Below are 25,712 nucleotides of genomic sequence, written 5' to 3'. Positions count from 1 at the left end.
GTTCTATTTTATAGTGTAATTCCCACCCTCATTTTTCTTCCCTTTTTGCCTTGTCGCCGCCGCGTCGCCGGCGCTCATGTCGGGACCCTAATCCTTGCCTCCCTCCACCACGATGAGGAGGCCCCATGGCGCCTCCCACGGTTTCCCAGTCCAGCAGAAGTGGCTGGTGCTCCTCCTCGCAATTCCCCTCCTCGCGCTGTTTCTCCTCGTCCGACCCCTCGGCCCACTCAAATCCCACCGCGCCTCCGATCTCGACCGATCCCCCGGTCACATCCGCCCTCCCGCACCTCCACGCCTCGCCTACCTAATCTCCGGAACCAGGGGCGACGGACGGCGCGTCAAGCGGCTCCTACAGGCTCTGTACCATCCATGGAACTTCTATGTCCTCCACCTCGACCTCGCTTCGCCGCCCGAGGAGCGCGCGGATCTGGTAGCCTACGCCTCTTCGGTGGCCACTTTCCTCGAGTTAGGCAATGTCCGGGTGGTGAAGGACGCTAATCCGGTGTCGGAAAAGGGGCCGACCGTGGTGGTTTCTACCCTCCACGCGGTTGCCGTTATGTTGAGGGAGTTCAAGGATTGGAGCTGGTTTATCAATCTCAGCGCTGCGGATTATCCTCTGATGCCCCAAGACGGTATCCTTCCTCTACTTTTACAAAAATTCCGTCCTTTTTATTTGCCTACTTTTCTTTCACCGTGTAGTAGTCTTTGGATCAACCATTTCAGCGGTTTGGTCCTCGTCGTAAACTTCCACTTCAGGGTTTTGATTCGACAGAGATTCGGAATTTCCATTGTGACGAAAAAAAGGAGTTTCGATCCAAAATATGACTTTTTATTTGTTGGCCTTTCTCTTTGTTTCTTATTGCCTTGTTCCTTTTGTTATATGCAGATATTCTTCATGTTTTTTCATACTTGCCTAGAGATTTTAACTTCATTAAGCACACGAGCGATATTGGCTGGAGGGAGTAAGATCAAATCTCCAAAACTATTATTATTTTTTCTCATAGGATTATCAGTTTTTTATGTTGACATGATTCATATAGGTATGAGAGGGCACGCCCGATCATCATAGATCCAGGGTTTTATAAGACAAGTAAGACTGCTGTCTTCTGGGCTAAAGAAAAGAGGAGCATTCCTTCTGCTTTCAAAATATTCACAGGTACAAGATTCATTTTTGTTCACCTATGCTTTATTAATATTAAGAATTTTATGTTAGTTTCATATCTAGGAATTTATTCTACATAAAATGTTTCTGGGATATGGTTTGAAAAATTATTATTAGTTATTTCATCAGAACACAAGCACTGTCGTAGAGAAAGATAGTGATTGGATTTAGTAAACACTCTCATGCTTTCGCAAACTTATGCACTCGTTGGACCTCAAAGCTCATTCTGGCTTCTAGTTTTATTTTTACAAAAGAAAATTTAGTTTTTTTTTCCTCCTATTTTTATGTTTTATCTTTTATGAAGTGATCTTCCTCAGCTTATCTAAATTAAAGTAGGCCAACAGCAGCAAAGCATATGAGGTTAATGACTACTTGATATTAGTTTTGATTTCTTCTTAATTCAATTAAGGATAGCTGGAACACTGCTATATGTTGGAAGTGGTACACTAGCAAGTGGTGACTTAGTAACTACTCTTTTCTTCCTTTATATGATTAACACAGTTTGATGGATCAGTAGCGATTCAGTTCATATCTCTTGAGATGCTCTTTAGTGGCAACTAACATTCTTTTATGATTGGTGTAGCAGTTGGGTTGATGAATTTTTTCTGCATTTTATCTTGCTTTGTGAACACTAAGATTTTGGCAAAACTATGTCATTTCCTTTGTAAGCATAGGTCACTGTTGGCAGTTTACTCAAGAAATCCTTTATTATTATTTTTATTCCTTAATGGTTTGGAATAGTTTGCATCAACACATTATCAGGAGATGCGCCATTTCTCTTTCAACTATCTCCTATCTTCTATCCTTTTAAAATTTTAATGTATTTCTTTGTGACCGTATGATTTCAATGTTGCTTTCATATTGACAAGTTTGATTATCAAATTGCTATTATTACTATCAAAGCACCAAGTGCCATTACTAAGCTTTCATCCAGCAATTACTACATTGAACAACAAATTAGACTACACTGTTTGTTATGTAGAATCAATTGATGGTGAGTCTGTTACAGTTTATATAGCATCCATTTACAATGATTGTTGTTAAATTTTAATGCAAGTACATTGCTACTAACTATCTTACATGAATAACTTAGCAATTGAATATCTTTACATAATCGAAAATTTTTCATTCAGTTTTCCAAAGTGTTTATATTCGTTGTTTCAATGTTTATGTTAGTCATTCTTGTTACCTACACATTGTCATTAATTGAATTATAGAAGATTAGTTTCTTTATTGATGGTACTGATATTAGTTTTCCTTTCTGTGATATTTCTGTTTACTATGAACTACGTAATGAGTTTCTTTCTAAGTTTCTTCTCCATCTGTGTATTTTTTGTTTTTTAATCAAACATTTTACATTCTGGTCTGCTCTTTTCTAGGTTCTTCATGGGTGATTCTATCACGACCTTTTCTTGATTTTTGCATCAGTGGATGGGATAATCTTCCTAGGATTTTGCTTATGTATTATACAAACTTCTTGTCATCCTCAGAGGGTTATTTCCATACTGTAATGTGCAACTCGAAAGATTTTCAAAACACAACAATTAATGACGATCTACGCTTCATGGTGTGGGATAATCCACCTCGGTCATACCCGATGAATCTGACATCACAGCACTTCGGTTTGATGGTTGAGAGCGGAGCCCCTTTTGCACATTCTTTTGCTGAGGATGATCCTGTTCTCGAAAGGATTGACAACGAGCTTCTGCATAGATCCATAGGGGGATTTGCACCTGGTGGATGGTGCTTGGGTGATCCCCAGCTCAGTAGGGATCCTTGTTCCGTGCACGGAAGACCCGACACCATACGGCCAACCGTAAATTCAAGAAGGCTGGGGGCATTGTTGGTGAAACTTCTTCATCCTGATAATTTCAGGCCTAGACAATGTATATAGCTGAGATACATCAGAAACAAAAGGTTTTAGAAATCAGTTTCCACAAGGCTGTGAAATCTCTAGCGAGGCAACAGAAATTTTAGGTATTCTGTCAATTGACAGTCTCACAGAACAACTCCCATTTTGATGTTTCGATTTCGGCCAGCTTTAGAGGTTCATGTTCTTGAGAAAAATTTGTTGTCCAAAGGCTTCCAAACTTCTATCCAGTGACCATTTGTTATGTTCTTGCTTATTATGGTCCCCCTGTCCATGAACGTTTCATTAAAAGAAGTTGCATGTTCTATTAAAGTGAGAAAGATAGAGTGGAAGGTTTCTTGGAGTCATGTAAGCTAAATTTCCTTGTTCTTGTGGAAATCTGAACAAATTTGAAGACTGGATTAATTTTATCTTCTTGACTTCTGATGTGTTACAATTTCTACTGTATTAGAGGAGTTTGATTAGAGAGTTTTTATTTGATAATTGTCTTCTTCTTCTTCAGAGTATTGAAGAGTGTACCATATAGTCGTTTTAAATAGTAAGACTGTAAAATGATTTATTTTAATTTTTCATTAATATATTTTACACGAGAAATATTTTTGTATTTTAAACAAAAATAAGAAAGAGAATTTTCTTCTTTTTAATTTCATATTTCATAAAATATATATATAAAAATTTGAAAAAAATAATTCTAATAATTAAAGGGATAATAATAATAATAATAATAATATTTTTAAAACACGCTGGATCCGATCGAGCTTTCAACCCACGAACAACGAACGAACGACTCGGTCTCCAATTCCTCCCGCCTGATGATGGGCAAATCTCGTCCGTCCATATCGGATCGGACGACTTACATTACGCTATCGGAACATTCTAGAACCTAGAGAGGCTATATAACCACTCTCCCGTCCATGCGTTCTCCTCCTCTCTACTTTACGAACCCTAGCAGCGGAGTTCGTTCTTCTCACTTGTTGATACCTCATCGTCTTTGATCTGTCAAGGTAATGGCTGGAAAGGGAGAAGGTCCTGCGATCGGGATCGATCTCGGCACCACCTACTCTTGCGTCGGCGTGTGGCAGCATGATCGGGTGGAAATTATTGCCAACGACCAGGGTAATCGCACAACCCCCTCTTATGTCGCCTTTACCGACTCCGAACGCCTCATCGGAGATGCTGCCAAGAATCAGGTTGCCATGAACCCCATCAATACCGTCTTCGGTGAGTATTCTCTTCTGGATCTATATCGTCATCTCGTTTTGGGCATTTGATTTGTGTAGTAAATTTTTTTTTCTGATACCCCGCGATATGAGTCCCGAATTTGAGCTATTTTTGTTATGGATCTGGATTTATTTGTACATCTGGATTGTCATTATGTGTTTATCTGAAGAAGTGTGTTTCGCATCTGTAAGATCTTTTATCCATGTTGATATTATGGATAGTGATATGGATCTATATTCGAGTTATTACTATTATAGATCTGTATTTATTTTATAGATTCGAAATTTTTATTATGTGTTTACATATGATCTATGATTCACTTGTAGCTCTCGAAGCATCATCGTTTTGGATCTGGGTATATCTATTTATATTTAACTTTTGTCTACTAGATTTTTTCCTCATCAACTACAGTTGTCTATTATATCATGCTGGATTATATTTTTCTGTAAGGTTTGTTGATTTGATCCTGTTATTTTTCTGATATATGATTGGTCCTATCGAGGTGTTTGTGTATGTGTGTGTGTGTAGTGATTTACAACTATTAGATTTAGATGTCACATTTTTGTTATGATCTTGTCCTTATATTAATTTATGTTCCATCCCAAAGTGTTAGAAAGTTTTGGCCTAAACTTAATGAGTCCCATTTAATAATTAAATATGTTTATAATCAGCGGGGCATAGAACTTTATGTTCAGATATGGAAGTTTAGTGGCTCGCATTGCATATTTCTTGAAAGAATTGCAACCCACGCCTAGAGGTAATAGCATGTTTAGAATTATCATGATTTAAAGGAGTAATGCTAATTGCTACTTGTAATAAATGTATTACCTGTGCTGTTTGATTTTAGTGTTATTTAGTTTTGTCATGGTTATCTTTTCTGGTTGACTGTTAATCTAGCGTGATGTAGTTCTGATTTGTTCAATGATTTGTATATGTTTAGTACATAACGTTGAGGGGATTTCCTGGCTTCCTAATGTTGATTGGTATGTTTTATTGTTCTATTGGTGCAGATTTAAAATTGTCATTTTCCTTCTATTTGTGATTTTACTCGTTATTAAGGCTCTTTTTTTTTTCTTGCAAGTTTTTTCTATTTTTTGTTGAACTATATTGTCTAGTATAATATCTATTGGCTGGTTTCTTAGTCTTGTATTTTCCTATCTAGATGCCAAGCGTTTGATTGGAAGGCGCTTCACTGACACTTCTGTTCAGAGTGACGTCAAGCTCTGGCCTTTCAAAGTTGTTTCTGGCCCGGGTGACAAGCCCATGATTGTGGTCAATTATAAGGGAGAGGAAAAGCAATTCTCTGCAGAAGAGATTTCTTCCATGGTCTTGATCAAGATGAAAGAAATAGCCGAAGCCTACCTTGGGTCTGTCGTCAAGAATGCCGTTGTCACTGTTCCTGCATACTTCAATGACTCGCAGCGCCAGGCCACAAAGGATGCTGGTGTCATTTCTGGTCTCAATGTGATGAGGATTATCAACGAGCCTACTGCTGCTGCCATTGCTTATGGTCTTGACAAGAAAGCAACTAGCGTGGGTGAGAAGAATGTTCTCATCTTCGATCTTGGCGGTGGTACTTTTGATGTCTCTCTTCTCACAATCGAAGAGGGTATCTTCGAAGTCAAAGCTACTGCCGGTGACACTCATCTCGGAGGTGAGGATTTTGACAATCGCATGGTGAACCACTTCGTCCAAGAGTTTAAGAGGAAGAACAAGAAAGACATCGGTGGAAACCCCAGGGCGCTTAGGAGGTTGAGGACTGCTTGCGAGAGGGCAAAGAGGACCCTCTCCTCAACTGCACAAACCACCATTGAAATCGATTCCTTGTACGAGGGCATTGATTTCTACTCCACGATCACGAGAGCTAGGTTTGAGGAGCTCAACATGGACCTTTTCAGGAAGTGTATGGAGCCCGTCGAGAAGTGTTTGCGCGATGCCAAGATGGATAAGAGCACCGTTCACGATGTGGTTCTCGTTGGCGGATCCACCAGAATTCCGAAGGTGCAGCAGTTGTTGCAGGACTTCTTCAATGGTAAGGAGCTCTGCAAGAGCATCAACCCCGATGAAGCCGTGGCTTATGGTGCTGCTGTCCAGGCTGCTATTCTCAGCGGCGAGGGTAATGAGAAAGTCCAGGACCTGCTCCTGCTGGATGTCACTCCTCTTTCGCTTGGTTTGGAGACTGCTGGAGGTGTCATGACTGTCTTAATCCCTCGAAATACCACCATCCCAACGAAGAAAGAGCAGGTCTTCTCCACCTATTCGGACAACCAACCCGGCGTCTTGATTCAGGTTTACGAGGGCGAGAGGACGAGGACCAGAGATAACAATCTGCTTGGTAAGTTTGAGCTCTCAGGAATCCCCCCTGCTCCTCGTGGAGTTCCCCAGATCACTGTTTGCTTTGATATTGATGCAAATGGTATCCTGAATGTCTCTGCCGAGGATAAGACGACTGGACAGAAGAACAAGATCACCATCACTAACGACAAGGGCAGGCTCAGCAAGGAGGAGATTGAGAAGATGGTTCAAGAAGCTGAGAAGTACAAGTCCGAGGATGAGGAGCACAAGAAGAAGGTGGAAGCCAAGAATGCACTCGAGAACTACGCCTACAACATGAGGAACACCATCAAGGACGACAAGATCGCATCTAAGCTGGGCGCGGCCGACAAGAAGAAGATCGAGGATGCGATTGAGAAGGCCATCGAGTGGCTCGACGCCAACCAGTTGGCGGAAGCGGACGAATTTGAGGACAAAATGAAGGAGCTGGAGGGCATTTGCAACCCCATCATTGCTAACATGTACCAAGGTGCTGGGGCTGACATGGCTGGCGGAGTCGACGACGATGGCCCTTCGGCTGGACCAAGTGGTGCGGGCCCGAAGATTGAGGAGGTAGACTAAGCCTTGTCTTCCTTCTTTCGACGACCGCTGCTGCTAGAGTTTGCTTTCGCATTTAGTTTCATGGAAGGATTAAAATCGATACTTATTTCGAATTATCTTGTCACTCTCATTTGCATCTGTTTTTTATTCTCGAAACATCTTTGCATTTACTATTAATTTAAGTACTTTTCTTTGAACAAGTTTGCCGGATCCGGCACCCTCAGCTGCAGCTTTCCTTTTGCCTTGTTACTGAAATGGCGTCATCTATTTTAATTCGTGTTGTATTATTAAATCCAGTTTCATCCATATAATTTACATTTAATCAAATAGTATCAAATTAAACAAAAATCAATCAATAAATAAATTAGTAACTGGTCATATGATACAGTAATATCCTCTCATAATTTCGTTCACTATCTGATCTCAAACTATGGATCTGTACAACTAAAATACCACCACCAGTATAACTTCAAGACTGACACAACCAATCTTCTATCGCGAAACGGAGAGCGTGGTTGGGCATTAGATTTTGGTGCTTCAGCTTCAGGTTGGTCATAGGAGAAGTATCTTGTCCGCTGCTAAACCACTCTCGCAATGCTCTACCTTCGTAGGTGAACCCGTCGGCTGCCACTTGAGGGTCTTGCATGATCTCCTATTTGCATATGGTAACTAAATATAGTAAGCTCAATGGAAGAATCCATGTATAATAATTAAAGTTGTTTTCATCTTACCTGAAGGATTGGACACAGGAAAAATGAGGGCACTGGTCTTTCCTCTGTCACATGCAGTTGCTCTAAATCGTTTACGAGCTCAGGTGTCAGCTCTGGTGGATCTTGAGCATTTGGGTTGAGGCATCTCAAGCCGACCTCAGCAAGCCTTCTTGCCACAATAAGTGGCCAATCTCCAGCTCCTGGATCCAATATCGACACCAAGTTGCCAGACAATAGAGCCCGACGAACCTCACTCTCCAATCCCCTCGCTGGTTTCCCAGTGAGCAACTGGAGGATGATGATGCCGAAAGAATACACATCAGATTTTGCCATCAACTCTTTAGTCATCTGGTACTCTGGATCGTAGGAGAATGATGCACTGTAAAGTTCCAAGTGTCGGGATATGAAAGGGTTATTATGTTCATCCTGCTGCGCAAATTGGCATCGGCCAAAATTGCCAAGTTTGCTTGTGTAGTTGTCGTCGAGAAAGATGTTCTCAGGTTTCAGATCGCCGTGGACGATTTTTTCAGGTTCAGACGAGTGCAAGAAGAGAAGTGCACTGGATATTTCAGCTGCTATGCGAGCTCGGATCCTCCAGGTCATCGGCGGCGTGGTGTTTTTGCTGCAGAGGCAATCTTGGAGAGTTCCATTCGGCATATATTCGTAGACGAGGGACAGGGCTTGAGGGCACATTCCAATGAGAGTCAACAAATGTGGATGCCTCATTTTGCCAAGAACATCGACCTGCAACACATAAAAGCTTACATTGCATCAGCTATTTAGCATACTAAAAAAGAATGTTGTTGTCACTGCATAAGATCATTGAATTGCAAAACCTAACAACTGAATCTCTCTCTTCATCACACTATCCTATAGCAAAGAAATATTTTAAAAGTCGAGAAAAATTTGTATGTGTTCTTGGCCAAGAGCGTACCTCTTGTTGAAACTCCACCTCGCCTTGAACATTACGGCCATGCAACTGCTTTATCATCACAGTTTTGTTCCTAATTTCACCCTTATACAGACGACCATATCCCCCTTGTCCCAACTTGAAGCTCTCTGAGAAGTCACAGGTGGCAGTTTGCAGATCTGCCTTTGTAAACTCAATGCAACCATTGCCATGATTAATAAGCGGCCTCTCCTCTCGCCGGTTGTTCTCGGGCCTTCGTGTCTTGAAAATGTCAATTGATGATTCGATGAGCTCCAACTCCCCGGCAGCTTCCTCAGTGAGAAGAGCCATTTCATTTGCACGAGCATATAGGATGTCTATGGTTTTCATGGAATATTGTAATTCCCGCAAAGCTTCATCCCGTTGGCTTAAAACCTCTTCGCGGTCTTGCTTGATAGTTTTCAGAAGACCTTCAAGCTCTTCTCTTATTTGGATTTCATTCTCATGTGCAGCTTCATAAGTCTCGAACCTGGTCAGAACATCAAACAAATTTAAACACTGGAGTTAAACTTCTAGAAGATGAACATGACCGAGGTAAATATTATCCTTCGTAACCTTATAGAGATACATATGCATTCAACTAAGCAAACGTTTCACACAATAGCTCACCATGAACAAATAGTACGGAAAGATAAATGTGCCATTAGTTACCGTGCTGATAGCTTCTGCAACTTCATATTCCAGTTTTTTCCGTTTCGAGAGCTCCAAAAATGCTTCTCTTTTTGATTTTTCAATTTCCATTGTTACTTCCTCGAGCTGACAATACAAGTCATCCTCCTCTAACTCATCCTATTAAATAAAATCAAGCTGAAAAATGATTGCTGAGAATTTTGAAAAGCTAGCAACAAAGCTAAATTGTGTTTGTACATCTACCTTGGAGTCGATATCTTTTGGCTGCTCTGTATCAAAAGATGAAGCCGTATAATTATCACAAGGTTCTGGTAAGTCAAATTTCATGCTACAAGTCAGGTTGGAGTCAGCAATTGGGATCACAGCTGTGTTCCTGTATCCATTCTGCTCCAAGCTTTTGATCCCTTGCAGATCAGCACTGAGAATATTATGCATCGTGAGCTCTGAAACGAGCAGTAGCTCACCGTTGCAACTTTGTGGACTTGACCAAATTTTCTCTGGATGACAAGTTGGCACGATGCTGTCTGCAAGTTCACTGGCTTCCCTTGTCCAGATATGTCTACCTTTACTTACAAACCATATCTCGCAGAACGGAGGCACATTCTTTGCACTAAAAAATGTTTTGCTGAAGCTCCCTTTCAACTTGAAGCAACTGCAGTGATTCCAGCATAAAGTCCAGATATCAGACATGGCAATTCATGTTGGTTGACTAAGTAATACACATAGATTCTATAGGGTGTGAATAACACGTATACCGACATTTATATCGGTCACACCCTGCATTAAGCATTCACTTTTTAAGTATTTTTGTGCATATGCCTGATCATGAACATCTAAACCAGGACTATGGAAAGCAGAGACCAACAATTAAAACTGGCACTTACTTCTCTGTACTTGATCCCATAACAAGCTTCCTAATGCTATATTGAGATACTATGTCAGCGATTCCATTCCATAGTTGATCAGTCTCAATCACCACAACTCTCGCATACACCTGCATATCGCTAAGCATAAGTTTAGCTTTATTCAAGTGTTTAACCAACAGTGAAAAAGGCAGTAACATGGCAAAGACATTGCATGGAATTCCTAACTCATTGTATCAGACTGGAACTATGGTTCTGTAATTCTAAGGTAACTACACTAGGAGAGACAATACTGTTTTAAAATCGCATTTATAAAAGTTAACAAGATACGGGAAAATGTACCTGTTCTTCATGGCAGAACCTAAGATAGCTTAGTAGGATTTTCTTTGTCTCTTCCCTCTCGATTCTTCTATATGCAGACACCAGCTCCTCATTAGCTTGGCTCACAGGAATTTTTCCTACTGAAATTAGATTGAATCAATTCAGAACCACAGAAATGTAAAGCAAAAAAAGGAAAACATGCAAAATATGAAAACCAACATGGTTTCAATTGAACTTGAACAATAAAACCTATTTAAGAAACTTGAACAAAGCAATTCATAATTGTTCGACATGCTTGCAATAAATCCAAAGGTAACATCTTATGATCTTATCCAACAAAAATATATCCACTCCAAGAGAAACAACAGAGTGCAAATAATGAAAAGAAGGCCACATGACAACAACAGTAGCAATAAACCCTATTTAAGAAACTTCAGCTAAGCAATTCATAATGCTTATGAAGACAAACCGATATATCCATTGCTTCACATGCTTGCAATAAATCCAAAAGTAACATCTTATCATCTCATCCAACAAAAATATATGCATTTCAAGAACAAACAGTTACATATCAACAATAACAATGAAGCCTTCATCCCATATGAATCCTCTTACCCCGTCGGGCTCGATCCTAGCCTATATTTAAATGAATTTTATCCTATTTATCATTGTTAACCAAGTCTTATTTGCATTGGGTATCCTTTCATTTGCTTCCGGATCACAAGAACAAATCGAGACAAACCATGATTGAGCTCCATTCCAAGGTAGGGCAGGATTCGTAGGGTATAACGAGCCCGACACAACGGTACAGAGATAGAGAGAAGTGATTAAAGAAGAAAAATATATTTTTTTAAAAAAGAAATCAAACAGTGTTTTGAAATCTCGAAAAGGGAACAGACAGATGTGAACAAGGAGAAAGGGGGGAAGCGGAGACTAACAGAGGGTGGGGATCAACGGAGATGGCCGGTGAACATGGAGCAGGCCGATCTCCCGGCACCCAAAGCGGCGGAAGGTCCATCGGAGTAAGCTCAGGGTCTTCTCCGGCGACCGGCCCACCGCCACATACAACTTCCCGCCGTCGTCCCGGACCCCTGGCGACGCGCGGCGGAGAAGGAATCGGAGCGCCGCGTCCTGCCCCGACCTGTACCGCTCCACCGCCGGGCTCAGCGGCGGCGACGGGCGCAGCACCGCCATTGATTCCCGCAGCGCTAGGGAAGAGAGAGAGAGAGAGAGAGAGAGAGAGCGAGCTCGACCTTTGTACTGACGCGTCTGGATGGGGAGAGGAGTAGGTGCTCTCGTACCAGTCGACCTCACCACCGACCCGCGGTCTCCATTGGATGACGCCGGTGGGACCCAATGAATGTCCCACAGATGACTCGGGCCAGCGGTAAAGTGTGTTTTCTTAAAAACTCGGCGAATCTTTGAGCATATTCCCTGCCGCCCTATTTAATAACAAGTTTGCCTGATTTCTGAATAGACCCTTGAAAGTTTTTAAAATTTTCAAAATATCATCGAAAGATTAAAAAATATGTAAAAATTTAAAAAGTATTCTTTATTTTCATCGTCATTAAAATAATGTCTTATGTTGAAAAAAAATCAAATGAGCATAAAAGAAAATGTGATAGAATTTTTTACTAAACTTAACAATATGAATAAAATTAGTTAAGTAGTTTTATATAAAAAATACTTTAATAAAAGTTACAATTATTCTCATTTTTTTTAAAAATAAAGAGCACTCTTTTGATTTTTTTACCTATTAAAATTATTATTATTTTACCAAAATGATACATAACTAATATCTTCTAATTATTAATATAATTGCTAAACTATGATAATAAAATATAGGGTGATGAACATATGTCACTTGTTATATTTTCTCTAAGAACCATCATATTCATTTTACCACAATTATTATTATTATTAAGGAATAAGTTGTAAGTAGGTGACATCATTTCTAATTATTAATTCTTAATTTTAAACTTTGAAGGGTGTCTTTGATGATTTTACAACTACAAGGGATGCATTAGGAAAAAAAACAATACAAATTATAATTGAATTTGATAGGTGACATTGGTCAATGTTTCATAAGTCGAAACAAATTTACATTCTTTTCAATTCTTCAACATTTGTTTGGTTTAGTGATAAATTATTTTAATATGCTTTCGAGCTTTATCTTTGCTAATATGATTGTAGTGTTTAATGACGTGGAGTTAGGTTGACTTTATAGCTTTTGAAAGATTAGCATCTTATCTCTTGTCATTAACTTAATCAAATCTATTTAATTCCTAAAAAGTGGATTAAGAAAGACCTTTATTTTAATTGAATGCTTAATGAGTTTTGTTGGCTTAGCACAGGAGCCTACACAATGGTGGCCCACAATTATCTCTTATTATTATTATTACTATTATTTATTATTAATTATTTTACTTAATTAATTAAATCTAAATCCTTAGGGGTTATGGGATTAAAAAAAAGATTGAGAAGTGAAATATAAGAAAATATGATGGGGTAGAATGAAAGAAATCTCTAGTTTTAGAAATTAATGGCCTTGGGAGAGATGGGGTTGTTTTCAATTATTGAAAGAATCTTCTTCTTAATGGAAAAAAAAGATAAATGGACACGTTGACTCTATCACAAACCGTCAAATTTGGTGGGTCCCACAGAAATATACACGTGAAAAACGTCACGTGAAGAACGTGGACAATGACAACTGCAAGTGGGCCGCCGTCCTCGCCGTCGCGCTGGCTGCGGCCCAGAAGGCCCGTCTCGGCCTCTACGGTCTTCGCTGGGCTTTGCTCCCCTGGCCGTGCCTCGCCCCCTTTGAGCAGATCGCCGTCGCCTGGCTCACCGTCGTGCCTCCGACCCACCTCAATGGCTTCCCCGAGGGCTGTCCCTTTGGTCTCTTCTCTGTTTACCACTATTTCTTCCTCTTCGAGTCTTCCATTCTCGCCCTTTGAGCAGGTCGGCTTTGCCGTTCTTGTCTTGGTTGGGCATGCTGTTCCTTTGTGCCATTTGTGTGGTTTACTATGGGAAAAAGGCAGATTTGGAGCAAGAGCTTATGTTGGTGTCCTTCAGGGAGAGGTATATGCAGAGTAGATGAACAAGGTCAGGTATAGACTAATTCCTTTTGTGTATTGAGTTCTTATGGTCCTTGCTCGGTCTATCGCAAAATTGAGATTTTTTTGCTTATCTTTTAGTTGAATTTCAGTATAGTAGACTCTTCGAATGATCATTATGTACTACATACAAAGAATCTTGAAATTACCTTGAAAGAGCTGCTCACTTCACTTTGTGCAAATGGTTGTCGTTTATCAGTTCTTGTTTTCTTTTGGGGAGCCTGTAAAAGTACACATATTTGAGCTTTAGCAATTTACCCTTTTTCTTATCACCGCTTATACCACACTTAGGCTCCTTTCCTAGGAGGGTTTAGTGAATCTTCATTCCTTATAAGAGCACAATTGTCTTAAAAAGTCCCCATTTGAACTGCATATGTGGCCTCCTAGACCAATCTTGAAGGGGATCGGATAAGTTGCATATGTGGTTTGCATATGAAGTTAACAACTCTTATGTAAATTTGATATTGATCGATACATTTCATGCACAATTTTGTAATCTTCAAGGCGTGAGGATGCCAAGCACAGTATCAAACTTACACTATGGATCTGAGTATCAATAAATTTAAGAACGTTAACAGTGATAACGATAATAAGATGGATGTGTGCAGTTACAAAGGAAATGTTTTTAAAAAAAAATGCTATTTGGGAATAGTTAGATTAGCTCTGGTACATGATTAAATGAGCAAATGTCTTAAACTGATACTAAAGGAGTTAAACGATGTATATCGTAAATTTGTAGTTCACAGAAGCATATTATACAATTGCTGTACATTACAGGTACATCACATTCTGACTTCCGATATACAATTTGTGATATATATATATATATATAGTCTATTTTATAGCTCATAGAATGCTGGAAAGTATCTGCATCGACTCACAGAATGCCTGAAAGTATATCGAAATCGAGGTAAGAAGAGCTAGGGCTCCATGTAGGGGTGGAAGATGACAAGGAATATTCTTCCAATGAAAGATTGTACTTGTGTGGATATTTGGTTAGATCTGATGGCTTCCTCACCAGCAAGGGCACGACATCTTCCAGCAGCCCTTCTGATGCATGCGTGACATCCTCCAAGAGTGTCTGCATACTGTTATCTGCAATGTGGGTACTCTTATGTACCAGTTTTGCTCCTGTTTCATCTGTTTCAGGCCATGGTGGTTGGGTCACCAAGATCAGGGGTCCTAGCGCCGTGGACTCCTTTATAGCACAATCTCGAGCCTCAGCATGAATGCTTGTCGTCTGGAGTTTTGGCTTTTTTTCATTATGACTGCCCATGCCTAAATGGTCTCGGGGTGGAGGTAGGAAGTAATGCGAGGTGTAATGCAGGTGGAGACCTTCGTAGGTGACTACGAGCATCTCTGGATCTTCCAAGGACCTCTCAACTTGCTTCTTGGCGTTACAACGTGGATTGGTGCATCTATAGTAACTCCTGTAGCCACCAATAGTGGTAATTAGAATATTTTCCCCCTCTTGTATGAAGTTTGAGTTCTTTTTCAGTTAGCTATAGTTATATTCAAATTTCATAGATTAACTTGAAGAGTTTTCTTTGTCTCCCTCTATCCATTTAATTTGTTCGACTATAGAGTTTACTTTTCATCTTCGATCAATGTCAACAGCATGTTACTATTTTATTGTATTGTATATTTCATCTTTGCAATTAGATTAAACTTGTCTTTAATATGGAGTGGGTTGGAGGGAGACAATAAGTTTAAGGGAGTCGGTGCAAAATCTAGGTGAAAGGAATTGAACATAGGGACATGCTTGCGGATATAGTAATGTTGAGTAAAGGCTTATAAGCATTGTATCGTTTTGTAGAATTATCGAGTTTATAGTAGGGATATTTCCGAGTAAATTCTTGTAGGAAGAATCCTTGTATAAGTTCAGACTTAGTGAGTTTATGATGAGGAAATGTTTGTCGTAATAGTAAAGAGTAAAGGCTTAAAAGAAGCCTTGAATAACTTTTGGATTCTTAGCAAGGTAATGGTAGGGACATGTTTATCGATATGGCAATAGTGAGTGAAGACTTGTAAGAAGAAACCTTGTAAAGTTTCGGAGAATTAGGTCAATGTGGTAGTAGTGAGTAAAGTCTAAAGGCTACAAGAATTGATTGTGTGAAACATACTAAAAAGAATCAATCTTTATGTAATTTTAGATGTCTTTTCTGTCCCCCTTCTTCGAGTTGTAAAACTGAAATAATGCGAAAAGGTTATAGGTGTTGTAAGTTTGTAGATTATTTTATATATCGATATATTTTTTTCTCTAACATTTAGCCTTCTTTTTAGAGTTTGAGATGTTACATGATTTCAAGATAGGAAAAAACTTGCTTTGATCATTTGCTCTTATGAATTCTCTTACTATTGTTTTGGTTTATCGAAAAAATTGGATGAGGTAAATGGAAAACCTGAACAGCAAGAAGGAGAAACCACTACTTTCGACTTCCTAACGAAAGAGCTGAAGCTATTTGGAAACACACCTTGGATTGGGGCTGTTCTTGATGGACTTCTGCCCGTACTTTCTCCACTTGTAACCATCGTCGGCTATCCCGCAAATCTTCATCCGAAGCGTACGCTTGTTCTCCGTCTTCCCGAAGCTCTTCTCTGGTGCAGGCAACCTGCAGGCATTCATCCCTCTAGCACACAAACTCAGCTCAAAATGGAAATGCATCAAGTTCAGGTATCTTCACCGTTGAGACGAAAAGGAATGCTCGGGCTGAAAAGTCGCAGACAGCGCACTTTCTATGTCTCGGATTGTCGGTCCCGAGTAAACTGCAGAGATGAGCTTGTTGATGACTGATTCATGGGCTCCCAGTTCCGATTTGCTAGCCGGTGTGACATTTAGGAGCTCTCTCATGAGTGCCTTTGCCGAGGGGTGTCTCGCGAGAATGCACAGCCTTAACCAATCAGTGGGATATTTACGGAACCGATGAGCACCGACTGTCGAACGAATGTGTGTTTACTTGAGCAAATGCATCCGAAAGTGGCAACTCCATAATGCAGTGGTGAACCTCTAAAGCATTGCCGAATCGAGATCGGAGAAGATGATGATGGATGCCTTTCAATAGGTTGTGAGCCCCTTCATTTCCTGGGAGGTGCCCTTAAATGGCAAGTTGAGTTGCTATCTCCATTGCCCTAAAGCACAGCAGTGGGGTAGGGTTTAATGGCTCTCTTCTTCCACCAATCAACCACCACTGGCAAGAAGGAATCAGGTAATTAACTCCTCACACCTAATTACACTCTCATCTCTATCAGTTTATCCAAATTAATCACTTGTCTTTCTCTTCGCTTTAAAGAGTAATTAAGCTTAATTAGCATCGTCGATATCGGAATCATCGATTAGTCGAGTTTCTTCCCTCTAAAGGGTAGTTAAGCTTGATGAGCATCTCAATTATCAAGGGGGAAAAGAGGCAACATCACTGCAAAGCATTCTCTGTTTCTTACTTTCTGCTGCTATCTTGATGCTTAAACCACTCTTACTTTTCCGGTCGAACCGTTCTGATTCATGGTTTTAAGGTGCCGGTTGAGGGAGAGCATCGACATTGGAGTTTGAATGGTTTGAACGCGATCAAAATGAACCGCCTTGACGGGGCTAGTCAGGTGGGACAAACTTTCATGACATCTGCTACAAGCAGTGGGACATGAGGTTTGTCTTTGTAACTTGTTTTTGGGTATAGTAGAAGACTATTTGTATGTCGATGGAGGTGCATCTCGAATGTGACTTGCGTTGGCCACTTATCGGTACATGGTCAATCGGTTATGCGCATACGATATAGAGAGGAAGGATGATGAACCACAACCTCAATCCTTGCAAATGGATCAAACTTCTGCCATCAAAGTTTTTGAAATTGAATAGAAATTCTCGATTTAGTTTTATCTGGTTCAATCCGAAATTGTGATTTGAACAACTTTATTGAAAATAAAACAAAGATTACTGAAATGATCTGTTTTGATCATTGAATCTTAAATAGTGACAAAATGAATGAATATTCACAAGCATTTGGTTACACTAATGGAACCATGTTGGGGTTCTTTGATCAATGCTTAAGCTCAAACTGTAATTCTTATTCGATTGTAACAAACAGAGGTTAGTCTAATGCAACTTGCAAGCATGGTAAGACAAATCGTATAAACCTGAAGAACTTGTCGATTGTTAAAACTAATATTAAGTCGCAAACTAGCATTGTTTTCATGAGAACATTCAGTAAAGCCAAAAAGTAATACGACTAAGGCGATTCACCTCTTGAGAACCACTTGTCTCACCGATTAATTCGGCCTTGGAGTTGCCCATTCAACTCGTAGGATAAGGTTGTCGTAGCCATAGCCATTAAGCTTGTTGATCGCTTTCTCTGCATCGTCCCGGTTGACAAAGTTGACGAAGCCAAATCCTCGGCTGGCTCCGGTCTTCTGGTCCACAGCAACGTAGACTCGAGTCACGGGGCCGAAAGTACGGAAGAGTTCCAACAAGTCCGGCTCACGGGTGTCTTCTGATAGATTGGTCACACGAACTGAGTTCTCATCGTTACGGCGCCTCATCTCGGTCCCACGATTCTCTGCACCAGCTCTCATGCTGGGTGGCACATACGTGCTCTTGGCGGTGCCAGCAGCAGAGGCTGCAGCTTCAGCACCCGGGGGCTTGTCAATGAAGGTGTCGGTCGGCGGAGCCAGGTCCTTGTATGGGCACTTGGAAGTCCAGTGGTCACCCTTCTTACCGCAAGTTCTACATACCATCAGAACAGCTCCTGCCTTGCCCATGGCAGCAAATGGATCACCTGCAGCCTTCGGTTCCTCTGTTTTGCTGCCTGTTTAGGAAGGCAACCACATAAACAAAGACAACTAGAGGAACATGATCAAATAGAGTATGTTTGAAGCCATAACTTTCGAAGCAACCCTAATACTGCTGACAGGATAACAATAAACATGTCTCACTGATTACTACAACAAATCATCCAACAAGATATGATTGTATCCTTTACAACACTCATTTCTACAAGGTTAGGTCATGGACTTTTAAGAGCTAAAAATGTGTTCACAATCACTAACCTTGAGAGAAAATCTCACATAACACACACACTACTGGCAAACAAATGTATTCTGAATATCTGAAGGATGATAAACATGACCAATTGACTACTGGCAAAAAATCTAACACAAGTGTTCATATCATTCTAAATATATGACAGAAGGATACATCATGCTAGCTTACATATATATGCTAACACTAACTCCCAGTAAAAAGAAAGAATTACTCCTTCAAATAAATGCCAAATCAAAGATACTTGTTATGATCATATTTGTGAGTGTGTTTGAAAACCTGGACCACTGGTTGATTTTCCAATCGAACTGGTTATCAATCTAGTTCAACCAGAATGACTGAACAATTTCAACTGAATTGGCCTCCGGTTCCAGTTTAGGCGGCCTTTGGTTTTAAAAACACTGCACTTGCTAGTCAACACTGAACCTAAAGATTGCATACCCACAATTGTCTGCTAAAGTTGTTGCCGCAATGCTAAGACTTTAAGCCCGTTAAGTAGAAGACAACCAAGATGATCTTTTTTTTTGGAGAGAATAAATCAAGGTACCAAGATGTATTAATCAACTTCGATCAGGCAGACTCTTGAACAAACAATAAGAATAGGTTCAAGATATGGCACGGAGCAGAGACCTAAAGATGCGAACTTGCATTGTATGTAGATCCAGGAAACTGGCATCATCCTACGCACTAGTGATCCATGGACATGGAGGACCTAACTTTACCTCAAATAAAAATAAATGAACTCCTTGTCTTCATGGTGGAAAAAAATAGGGTTTACCTAGAGATGCGAATCAGTGGACATCCAAAGCGATTAAAACGGAACAAAGGGAAGATGAGGAAAGTAGGAGGAAGTGTCGAACCCGGAGCGCGGGGCCGCTCGAGGAGGATCTCCTCGGTGGAGACCATGGTGAGGCGGGCACCGACGTCCTCGTGGGCGGCGTCGCCGAACTTGGGCCACGACCGGCGCTCCAGAGCGCGCTTGCTGAGGCGGGCGCGCGTGAGCTTGCGGACGCGCGTCGTCGTCGTCACCCTCACCTTGTTGCCCGCGTCGTCGAACCGGTACTCGATCGCCTTCTTCACCCCATTTTCGTCCGGCCCGATCACCACCCGCGGCGGCAGAAGGAAATCGAGATCCTCAGCGTCGTCCTCGAGCTCCCCCCAGCGGAGTTTCCCCATGCTCACCGCCATCCTCCGCTCGTCGCCCTTGTGCCCTACGCGGCTTCTGCCCTAAAAGTGCAGACCCCCGATGCTTATATACTGTTGACTTTGTCAACAATCTCGACACTTTAATGGGACGTTATTGTGTGATTCAATTGGGCCAAAGAAAGCTTTATTGGGCCTTGATCATAGACCTAATTGGGCCTTTTCGAGTTAGACCTAGTACATATAATCAAATGGCCGGTCCATTAACTCGTGGACCAAGAAAACCGAACCAGTGTTTATTCGACCGGCCCATCAAGCAATTCCACCCTTCAACTTGATAAATACTTAATTGTATAAATTAAGGGCATTTTTATAAAATGAATTATTGATAAATTGTCTGTTAGCAAAGTTCCAATGGCCAACTTGTGAGACTCAAATTTATGCTTTATGGTCTTAAACTTTTGATTAAATTACTTTTTCCTTCCTCATGTGGGGGAGCTTGGGCCTTCCTCATTTCAATTAAAGGTGGAATCCGTCATTCCAACGGCTCTATATAATCGGGGCCACTGGCATATGTAAGGAGGTAAATTGAGAAGCTACAGTTAGTCATGATTGAGAAGGACATTGTCTCGGCTTCGTCAAGATTCAACCATTGTCCATTTCAATAAAATATACTCTGTCATAATCAACTCAACTATGTCACAGAGGCAAAGTCTTCCTCACACTACATTTAATAATAGAGATATAGGATGGGCAATGGGCACACACAGTGTAAGATATTTAAAATATTAAATGACCAAGATGGGTTAATAATTGAATTTTCAATTATAAAATAATGAATTTGTAATGTCACCCTAAAGTATTGAATGATATCTCTAATTATTTATTGAGAAATCTCGATGAAGCCGAGGTAATGCTCTCTTATCATCGTAGCCAACTGTATCTTCATAATTTACCTCCTCATAGATGGTCGTAGAACCGACCATATGGATTGTTGGGGTGGCAAATTCCATATTATGCTGAAGTATATTGATCGATTATACAGATAGTTGATGGTTGAATTTGATTAATTTTCAAATTCTAAAAATTTGTTAAAATATTTAACTTTTCAATGATCATCAATATTGTTATTTTGATCCTTTATGAACTCAATATTTCTTCTAAAATTTTAGGGTTTAGTGGTTGAGGGTAAAATAATATATTTTGAGGATACTTTGATAATTTTAAAACTATGAGGGTAATGTTGAGAAAAATAAATAAATAAAAATGAGGTAAAATGAATGTTCATTCTCGTAAACGGGTAGGCGGATGGGACAGATGGAAACCGATCCAATAAGATATACATCAAACCGGGCTAATTCAAAGCCCAAAGCCCAGTTCTCCCTGGACCGTTGGTCCAACTCTGTGAGCCTTTTCTCCCGCTCTTCTTGCACCACAAGCTCCATGCCTTCCTCGCCGCTTTGGGCGCTTCATGGGCGACGTTATCGGAACGGCAGCACCCACGGTGCCCGATACCTGTTCGACGAAATGGCTGAGAGGAACGTCGCTCACCCGCTTTGAGTTGGACTCCCCGATGGAGAAGGACGCAGGTTTTTGTCGCACACTTCATGCTTTTTGTGGGTTGGGTTATGAGTGTGACTCGTGTGTATGAGGCGGCGGCGCTCGGAACGGTACAGCCATGCTGCTCGATAACTGTTCGACGGAACGCCTGAGAGGAATGGTCCAAACCTAATTAATGAATTTGATGGCTTGCTTTTGATCTGCCATGAAAACAATTATAATATTTTCCATGACTAGTTTTATCTTGATTGAATCGAGCTAGTTCTACTTGAGGTGTTGATCAATCCTCTAACAAGAACTCATGTCTTAAGGTATGTTAAGTGTGGCACCAGAAGTAGGATAACTTTTGACTTCCTTTCTTATTAGATTCATCATGCTTCTTAGAAGCACTCATATTCAAAAGTATGTTAAGTGTGACAATAGTTATAATTTCCAGTTGTAAGCATGGTCTGTAATCATATTGCTCCTGGAAGCATTCAGATACATGCATTCTTTAGTTTGTGCATTCGTGTGATTGATCATACCTTTTTTCTTAAGACTGAAAGGCTTCTTTTCTTATCACAACTTTAGAACATGTTGCTTTAATACTCTCACATGGCTTCTCTGTTGCCCATCACTCTTACAAAGAAAGGGTTATGGACCAAAAATCATCTCTCATTCATTTCCTTTTGTTTAGGGGTTTTTTCACTTCTTGATGTGTGAGTGAGTCTAATTGCTAGATATCCAGTGAGGTCAGAATTCATGGCTGAAACATGAAAAGCACTATAGTGTTGCCTTTATTGCCCAAATAGATATTTACCTAATTAGATTCTTCGATGATGGACTTTGGCAAAAGTACACTTTTGACTGTAGTAAGATTCATCGAAATAAGGAATCCCTCATTTCATTTTGTTGTGTTTAGTAATTGTTAAACAAATTCTACTCAACACACAGACGACTGGTGCAGGTAGCTAGCTTTGACTGTTCTTTGAATATCCATCTGTGTGTTTATCTTCCTCATGCATTGCATTTCCTTGTATTCTGTCACTGTACCATATAAGTTTGTCTCATCATTCATGTATTATTGTTCACTGTTTTTGCTGAACAAAACGTGTATTTTGTTTTGTATCGTTGTCTTTGTGCTGTGAGAAAATCCTCCTCGACCCACCTCTTTGTCGTTCTCATTTTTTCCTGCAGCATAAACTGGCTCCCACATTTTGCTGCTCTGAGAAGACTCCATCTCCATGCACTGTCTTGATGCAACCGAAATGCAGAGCTCCAAGGTACTTTTTTGTTGTTTTGCTTCTTTTTCTCATGTATCGATTTATCAAAGGTCTGTGGTTTTACATTCGTTAGTCTAATTTACCATGATTCGTTAGGGACTCAGGTGCCTCCGGAGTATAGTCGAGTTGGTTATTATATGACAGATTTGCTGAAGTGGATAAGGGTCGAATCTTGACAAAATCGAAATAATACCCTCTCTGTAGTAATCAATTGTAGCTTCTCAATTTACCTCCTCACGGATGATGGTGAAACTGATCGTGTGGGACTGCTGGGGTGATAAATTTCACTTTTTGTTGAAGTTAATGACTCAGGGCAATGACTAAACTTTGGCCTTGATTTACTTCCTTACAGATAGTCATGAAATCTGTTGGAGTGACGGATTCCATCTTTTATTGAAATTAATAACTCAGGGCAACTTACCTTTGTTGACTAGACTTTGGCGTCAATTTGGAGATCATACTCCAAACCCAACTTGTACCTTTCACATCTAGGATAAGGGAGGCTGAAATGAGCCTAGTCGAGTCAAACGTGGAAAGTGTTAGGGTTTGCTTTGTTGTCGATGCGAGAGTGTTAGGGTTTTGAAAGTTACCCGCGTTAATGCTAAACTAAAAGCGAATCTAGTGTTTATATTTTTTTTGTGGGACCTTCAATTCTGTGTTTTTGTTTGTTTTCGCTGTCTTGCTAGTGAAAGGTTTGAGAGGACACCTGCGTAGATTCTTTGTTTACCGATCAACGTTTTCCACGTGCCGTTTTGCTGTTGTACGATTTGATACTTGGTCGTTGTGTTTACCTGAGGAAGGAAGTTGGAAAGGAAAGGAAAGGAAAGGAGAGGGGGAGATTTGCCGATCAAATTGATTGGATCAGACCAGCTGACCGATCGATCGATCGATCGATGATCCGGTCAAACCGGGCTGGCTGTGTGGGTCCCTGTGGCAAAATATTTGAACTTTTACTGGCAATGATGCATAGGATTTAGTCGCCTTCCTTCTCTGCTGTTGCTGTTCTTGAGATGAGATGAGATGAGATGAGACGAGACGAAATGTTGATCGCCAATTCATTCCCCGAATCCGTCGCTGTCTTTTTCTTCAACTGCAACAATGAATTTACCCACCAAATGCCGATGAGGACGATGAGTGTGCCAGCCAAATGCATGCACCGCCACCTCCTCTTCCGCCTTTATAAACCGCTTCCCCTGCTTCCGCTTCCATTCACCGGAGCAAGCAGAGCAGCAGAATTTTCCGGTGAACTCGTCGCCATGGCTCCTATTTCCACCCTTCCCCCTCCAATTGCCCTTAAGCCTGCCTCTTCTTCTTCTTCTTCTTCCTTGTCCATCAAAGCGGTAGCTTCTTCGGGTCGTCGGAGGAATTGATGTCGTGTCGAAGAGGACGGTGTCGCCGGAGGGGGCTTCGGCGCTCGGCGAGATACGGCTGTCGGTGTCCGACCTGCCCATGCTGTCCTGCCAGTACATCCAAAAAGGTCTCTTTTTTACGCCAGCCGCCGATGGCTACTCCAGCGCTCGTCTCCCTCCTCGTCTCCACCCTCGCCCGCGCGCTTGCGCTCTTCCCCGCGCTCGCCGGTCGCCTCGCCACGCTCGCCGACGGAAGCGTCGTTATCGTCTGCAACGACGCGGGCGTTGAGTTTTCCTACGCGGTTGCTCCGTCGCTGTTGACTGCCTGACCTGCTTCCGCCCAACGCTGACGTGCCTCCGGCTGTCAAGGGTCTTTTCCCCTTCGATGGCGCCGTCAGCTTCCACGGCCACTTCCGCCCGCTGGCCGCTTTTCAGCTTACGGAGCTCGGTGACGGAGCGGTTTTCCTCGGAGCCGCCGTCAACCATGCCGTCGTCGATGGGACTTCATTCTGGAATTTCTTTAATGCTTGGGCGGAGCTCTGCCGCGGGGGGCACCCCGCGCCGCCGGATTTCCGGCGGAACTACTTCGCCGAATCGAAGGCGGTGCTGCGTTTCCCCGGCGGGCGTGGCCCCGAGGTGTCGTTCCCGGTGGGAGCGCCGCTTCGGGAGCGCGTCTTCCGGTTTAGCCGCCACGCGATTCTCGCGCTCAAATCGAGGGTTAACGGCGGCGGAGGCGGCGGAGGCGATTCGACGGCTGAGATATGCGGGAAGCAACTCCATGACAAGAAGGCGGTGGCGGCGGAGGTTAAAAAGCAGGAGATTTCGTCGTTCCAGTCGCTCTGCGCGCTGATGTGGCGGTCGGTCACGCGGGCGCGGAAGCGGCTGTCGCCGGAGGCGACGACGACGTTCCGGATGGCGGTCAACTGTCGGCGCCGCGTGGCGCCGCCAGTGGCGCCGAACTACTTCGGGAACGCAATACAAAGCATCCCGACGCAGGCGACGGTAGGGGAGGTGTCCACGCGGGACCTCCGCTGGTCGGCGGCGCTGCTCCACCGCGGCGTGGCCGCACACGGCGACGAGACGGTGCGGCGCGGGGTGTCGGACTGGGAGGCGGCACCGCGCTGCTTCCCGCTAGGCAACCCGGATGGCGCCGGGCTCACCATGGGCAGCTCCAACCGCTTCCCGATGTACGAGGGGAACGACTTCGGGTGGGGGCTGCCGGTGGCGGTGCGCAGCGGCCGGGCCAACAAGTTCGACGGAAAGATGTCAGCTTTCCCGGGGCGGGCGGGAGGGGGAAGCGTGGAGCTCGAGGTGTGCCTTGCCCCGGACACCATGGCGTCGCTGCTGCAAGACGACGAGTTCATGAGCCACGTGGAAATGGAATAGGAGTAACGTGGCCCGCCGGCGGAGGTGGCCGCCGCCGCCTGGACGCCCCTGGACGTGGCAGTTCAGGTACAAATTAAAGCTGCAAGTAACTGTCAGAGAGCGTTATCACTCTCTCGCAAGCTGTAGATTTTGTTTGTATCCAATAAGACTCAATATTTAATAATTTTAAATTGCGACATCGTGCAAATGCATGTACCCGTCAATATAAAAACTAATTGCTGGAGGCCCACACTTCCAACGCAATTGAAAGACGGTAAAACTGACAAA

At 42.1% G+C, this 25,712-nt stretch overlaps 5 protein-coding genes and 1 pseudogene across 5 annotated transcripts; 3 read left to right on the top strand and 3 right to left on the bottom strand.

Annotated features, from left to right (window-relative positions):
• The first annotated feature begins 55 nt into the window (after positions 1–55).
• Positions 56–3,458, top strand: LOC141824827 (beta-glucuronosyltransferase GlcAT14B-like). The gene is made up of 4 exons (XM_074712160.1): positions 56–632; positions 887–962; positions 1,041–1,156; positions 2,542–3,458. Exons 1-4 carry the CDS (start codon positions 113–115, stop codon positions 3,054–3,056), a joined length of 1,227 nt encoding a protein of 408 aa, XP_074568261.1. The 5' UTR covers positions 56–112; the 3' UTR covers positions 3,057–3,458.
• A 507-nt stretch (positions 3,459–3,965) lies between these two features.
• Positions 3,966–7,327, top strand: LOC141824677 (heat shock cognate 70 kDa protein 2). The gene is made up of 2 exons (XM_074712006.1): positions 3,966–4,253; positions 5,416–7,327. Exons 1-2 carry the CDS (start codon positions 4,040–4,042, stop codon positions 7,146–7,148), a joined length of 1,947 nt encoding a protein of 648 aa, XP_074568107.1. The 5' UTR covers positions 3,966–4,039; the 3' UTR covers positions 7,149–7,327.
• A 137-nt stretch (positions 7,328–7,464) lies between these two features.
• LOC141824624 (U-box domain-containing protein 33-like) lies at positions 7,465–11,796 on the bottom strand. Its single transcript, XM_074711944.1, has 8 exons — positions 11,539–11,796; positions 10,622–10,740; positions 10,301–10,410; positions 9,660–10,068; positions 9,437–9,575; positions 8,772–9,253; positions 7,859–8,581; positions 7,465–7,779 (listed from the first exon to the last, which is right to left on the bottom strand). The coding sequence occupies exons 1-8, from the start codon at positions 11,792–11,794 to the stop codon at positions 7,597–7,599; spliced, it is 2,421 nt and encodes an 806-aa protein (XP_074568045.1). The 5' UTR covers positions 11,795–11,796; the 3' UTR covers positions 7,465–7,596.
• Positions 11,797–14,547: 2,751 nt separating this feature from the next.
• Positions 14,548–16,567, bottom strand: LOC141825104 (putative WRKY transcription factor 49). The gene is made up of 3 exons (XM_074712495.1): positions 16,401–16,567; positions 16,191–16,328; positions 14,548–15,146 (listed from the first exon to the last, which is right to left on the bottom strand). Exons 1-3 carry the CDS (start codon positions 16,565–16,567, stop codon positions 14,594–14,596), a joined length of 858 nt encoding a protein of 285 aa, XP_074568596.1. The 3' UTR covers positions 14,548–14,593.
• Positions 16,568–17,839: 1,272 nt separating this feature from the next.
• LOC141824891 (uncharacterized) lies at positions 17,840–19,953 on the bottom strand. Its single transcript, XM_074712226.1, has 2 exons — positions 19,606–19,953; positions 17,840–18,512 (listed from the first exon to the last, which is right to left on the bottom strand). The coding sequence occupies exons 1-2, from the start codon at positions 19,931–19,933 to the stop codon at positions 17,977–17,979; spliced, it is 864 nt and encodes a 287-aa protein (XP_074568327.1). The 5' UTR covers positions 19,934–19,953; the 3' UTR covers positions 17,840–17,976.
• Positions 19,954–23,730: 3,777 nt separating this feature from the next.
• On the top strand, positions 23,731–25,632 carry LOC141823410 (BAHD acyltransferase DCR-like; annotated as a pseudogene).
• The last annotated feature ends 80 nt before the right edge of the window (positions 25,633–25,712 follow it).

This window comes from Curcuma longa, chromosome 3, assembly GCF_044706935.1.
Source record: "Curcuma longa cultivar G26 ecotype Majalengka, Jawa Barat chromosome 3, ITB_CL_G26_1.1, whole genome shotgun sequence".
Lineage (NCBI taxonomy): Eukaryota > Viridiplantae > Streptophyta > Magnoliopsida > Zingiberales > Zingiberaceae > Curcuma > Curcuma longa.
This window is presented reverse-complemented; position numbering and strand designations above follow the sequence as displayed.

Excerpts from the sequence above, each read along its gene's own strand:
- LOC141824827 (XM_074712160.1), top strand. The coding sequence starts at position 113 with ATGAGGAGGCCCCATGGCGCCTCCCACGGTTTCCCAGTCCAGCAGAAG. Across the intron at positions 633-886 it reads TCCTCTGATGCCCCAAGACG|ATATTCTTCATGTTTTTTCA; the intron begins GTATCCTTCCTC and ends TGTTATATGCAG. Across the intron at positions 1,157-2,541 it reads TGCTTTCAAAATATTCACAG|GTTCTTCATGGGTGATTCTA; the intron begins GTACAAGATTCA and ends GCTCTTTTCTAG.
- LOC141824677 (XM_074712006.1), top strand. The coding sequence starts at position 4,040 with ATGGCTGGAAAGGGAGAAGGTCCTGCGATCGGGATCGATCTCGGCACC. Across the intron at positions 4,254-5,415 it reads CCCCATCAATACCGTCTTCG|ATGCCAAGCGTTTGATTGGA; the intron begins GTGAGTATTCTC and ends TTTCCTATCTAG.
- LOC141824624 (XM_074711944.1), bottom strand. The coding sequence starts at position 11,794 with ATGGCGGTGCTGCGCCCGTCGCCGCCGCTGAGCCCGGCGGTGGAGCGG. Across the intron at positions 9,576-9,659 it reads CAAAAGATATCGACTCCAAG|GATGAGTTAGAGGAGGATGA; the intron begins GTAGATGTACAA and ends TTTATTTAATAG. Across the intron at positions 8,582-8,771 it reads AGGTGGAGTTTCAACAAGAG|GTCGATGTTCTTGGCAAAAT; the intron begins GTACGCTCTTGG and ends TATGTGTTGCAG.
- LOC141825104 (XM_074712495.1), bottom strand. The coding sequence starts at position 16,567 with ATGAGAGAGCTCCTAAATGTCACACCGGCTAGCAAATCGGAACTGGGA. Across the intron at positions 16,329-16,400 it reads CATTCCTTTTCGTCTCAACG|GTTGCCTGCACCAGAGAAGA; the intron begins GTGAAGATACCT and ends GAATGCCTGCAG. Across the intron at positions 15,147-16,190 it reads AAGAACAGCCCCAATCCAAG|GAGTTACTATAGATGCACCA; the intron begins GTGTGTTTCCAA and ends TGGTGGCTACAG.
- LOC141824891 (XM_074712226.1), bottom strand. The coding sequence starts at position 19,933 with ATGGCGGTGAGCATGGGGAAACTCCGCTGGGGGGAGCTCGAGGACGAC. Across the intron at positions 18,513-19,605 it reads CGAGCGGCCCCGCGCTCCGG|GCAGCAAAACAGAGGAACCG; the intron begins GTTCGACACTTC and ends CTTCCTAAACAG.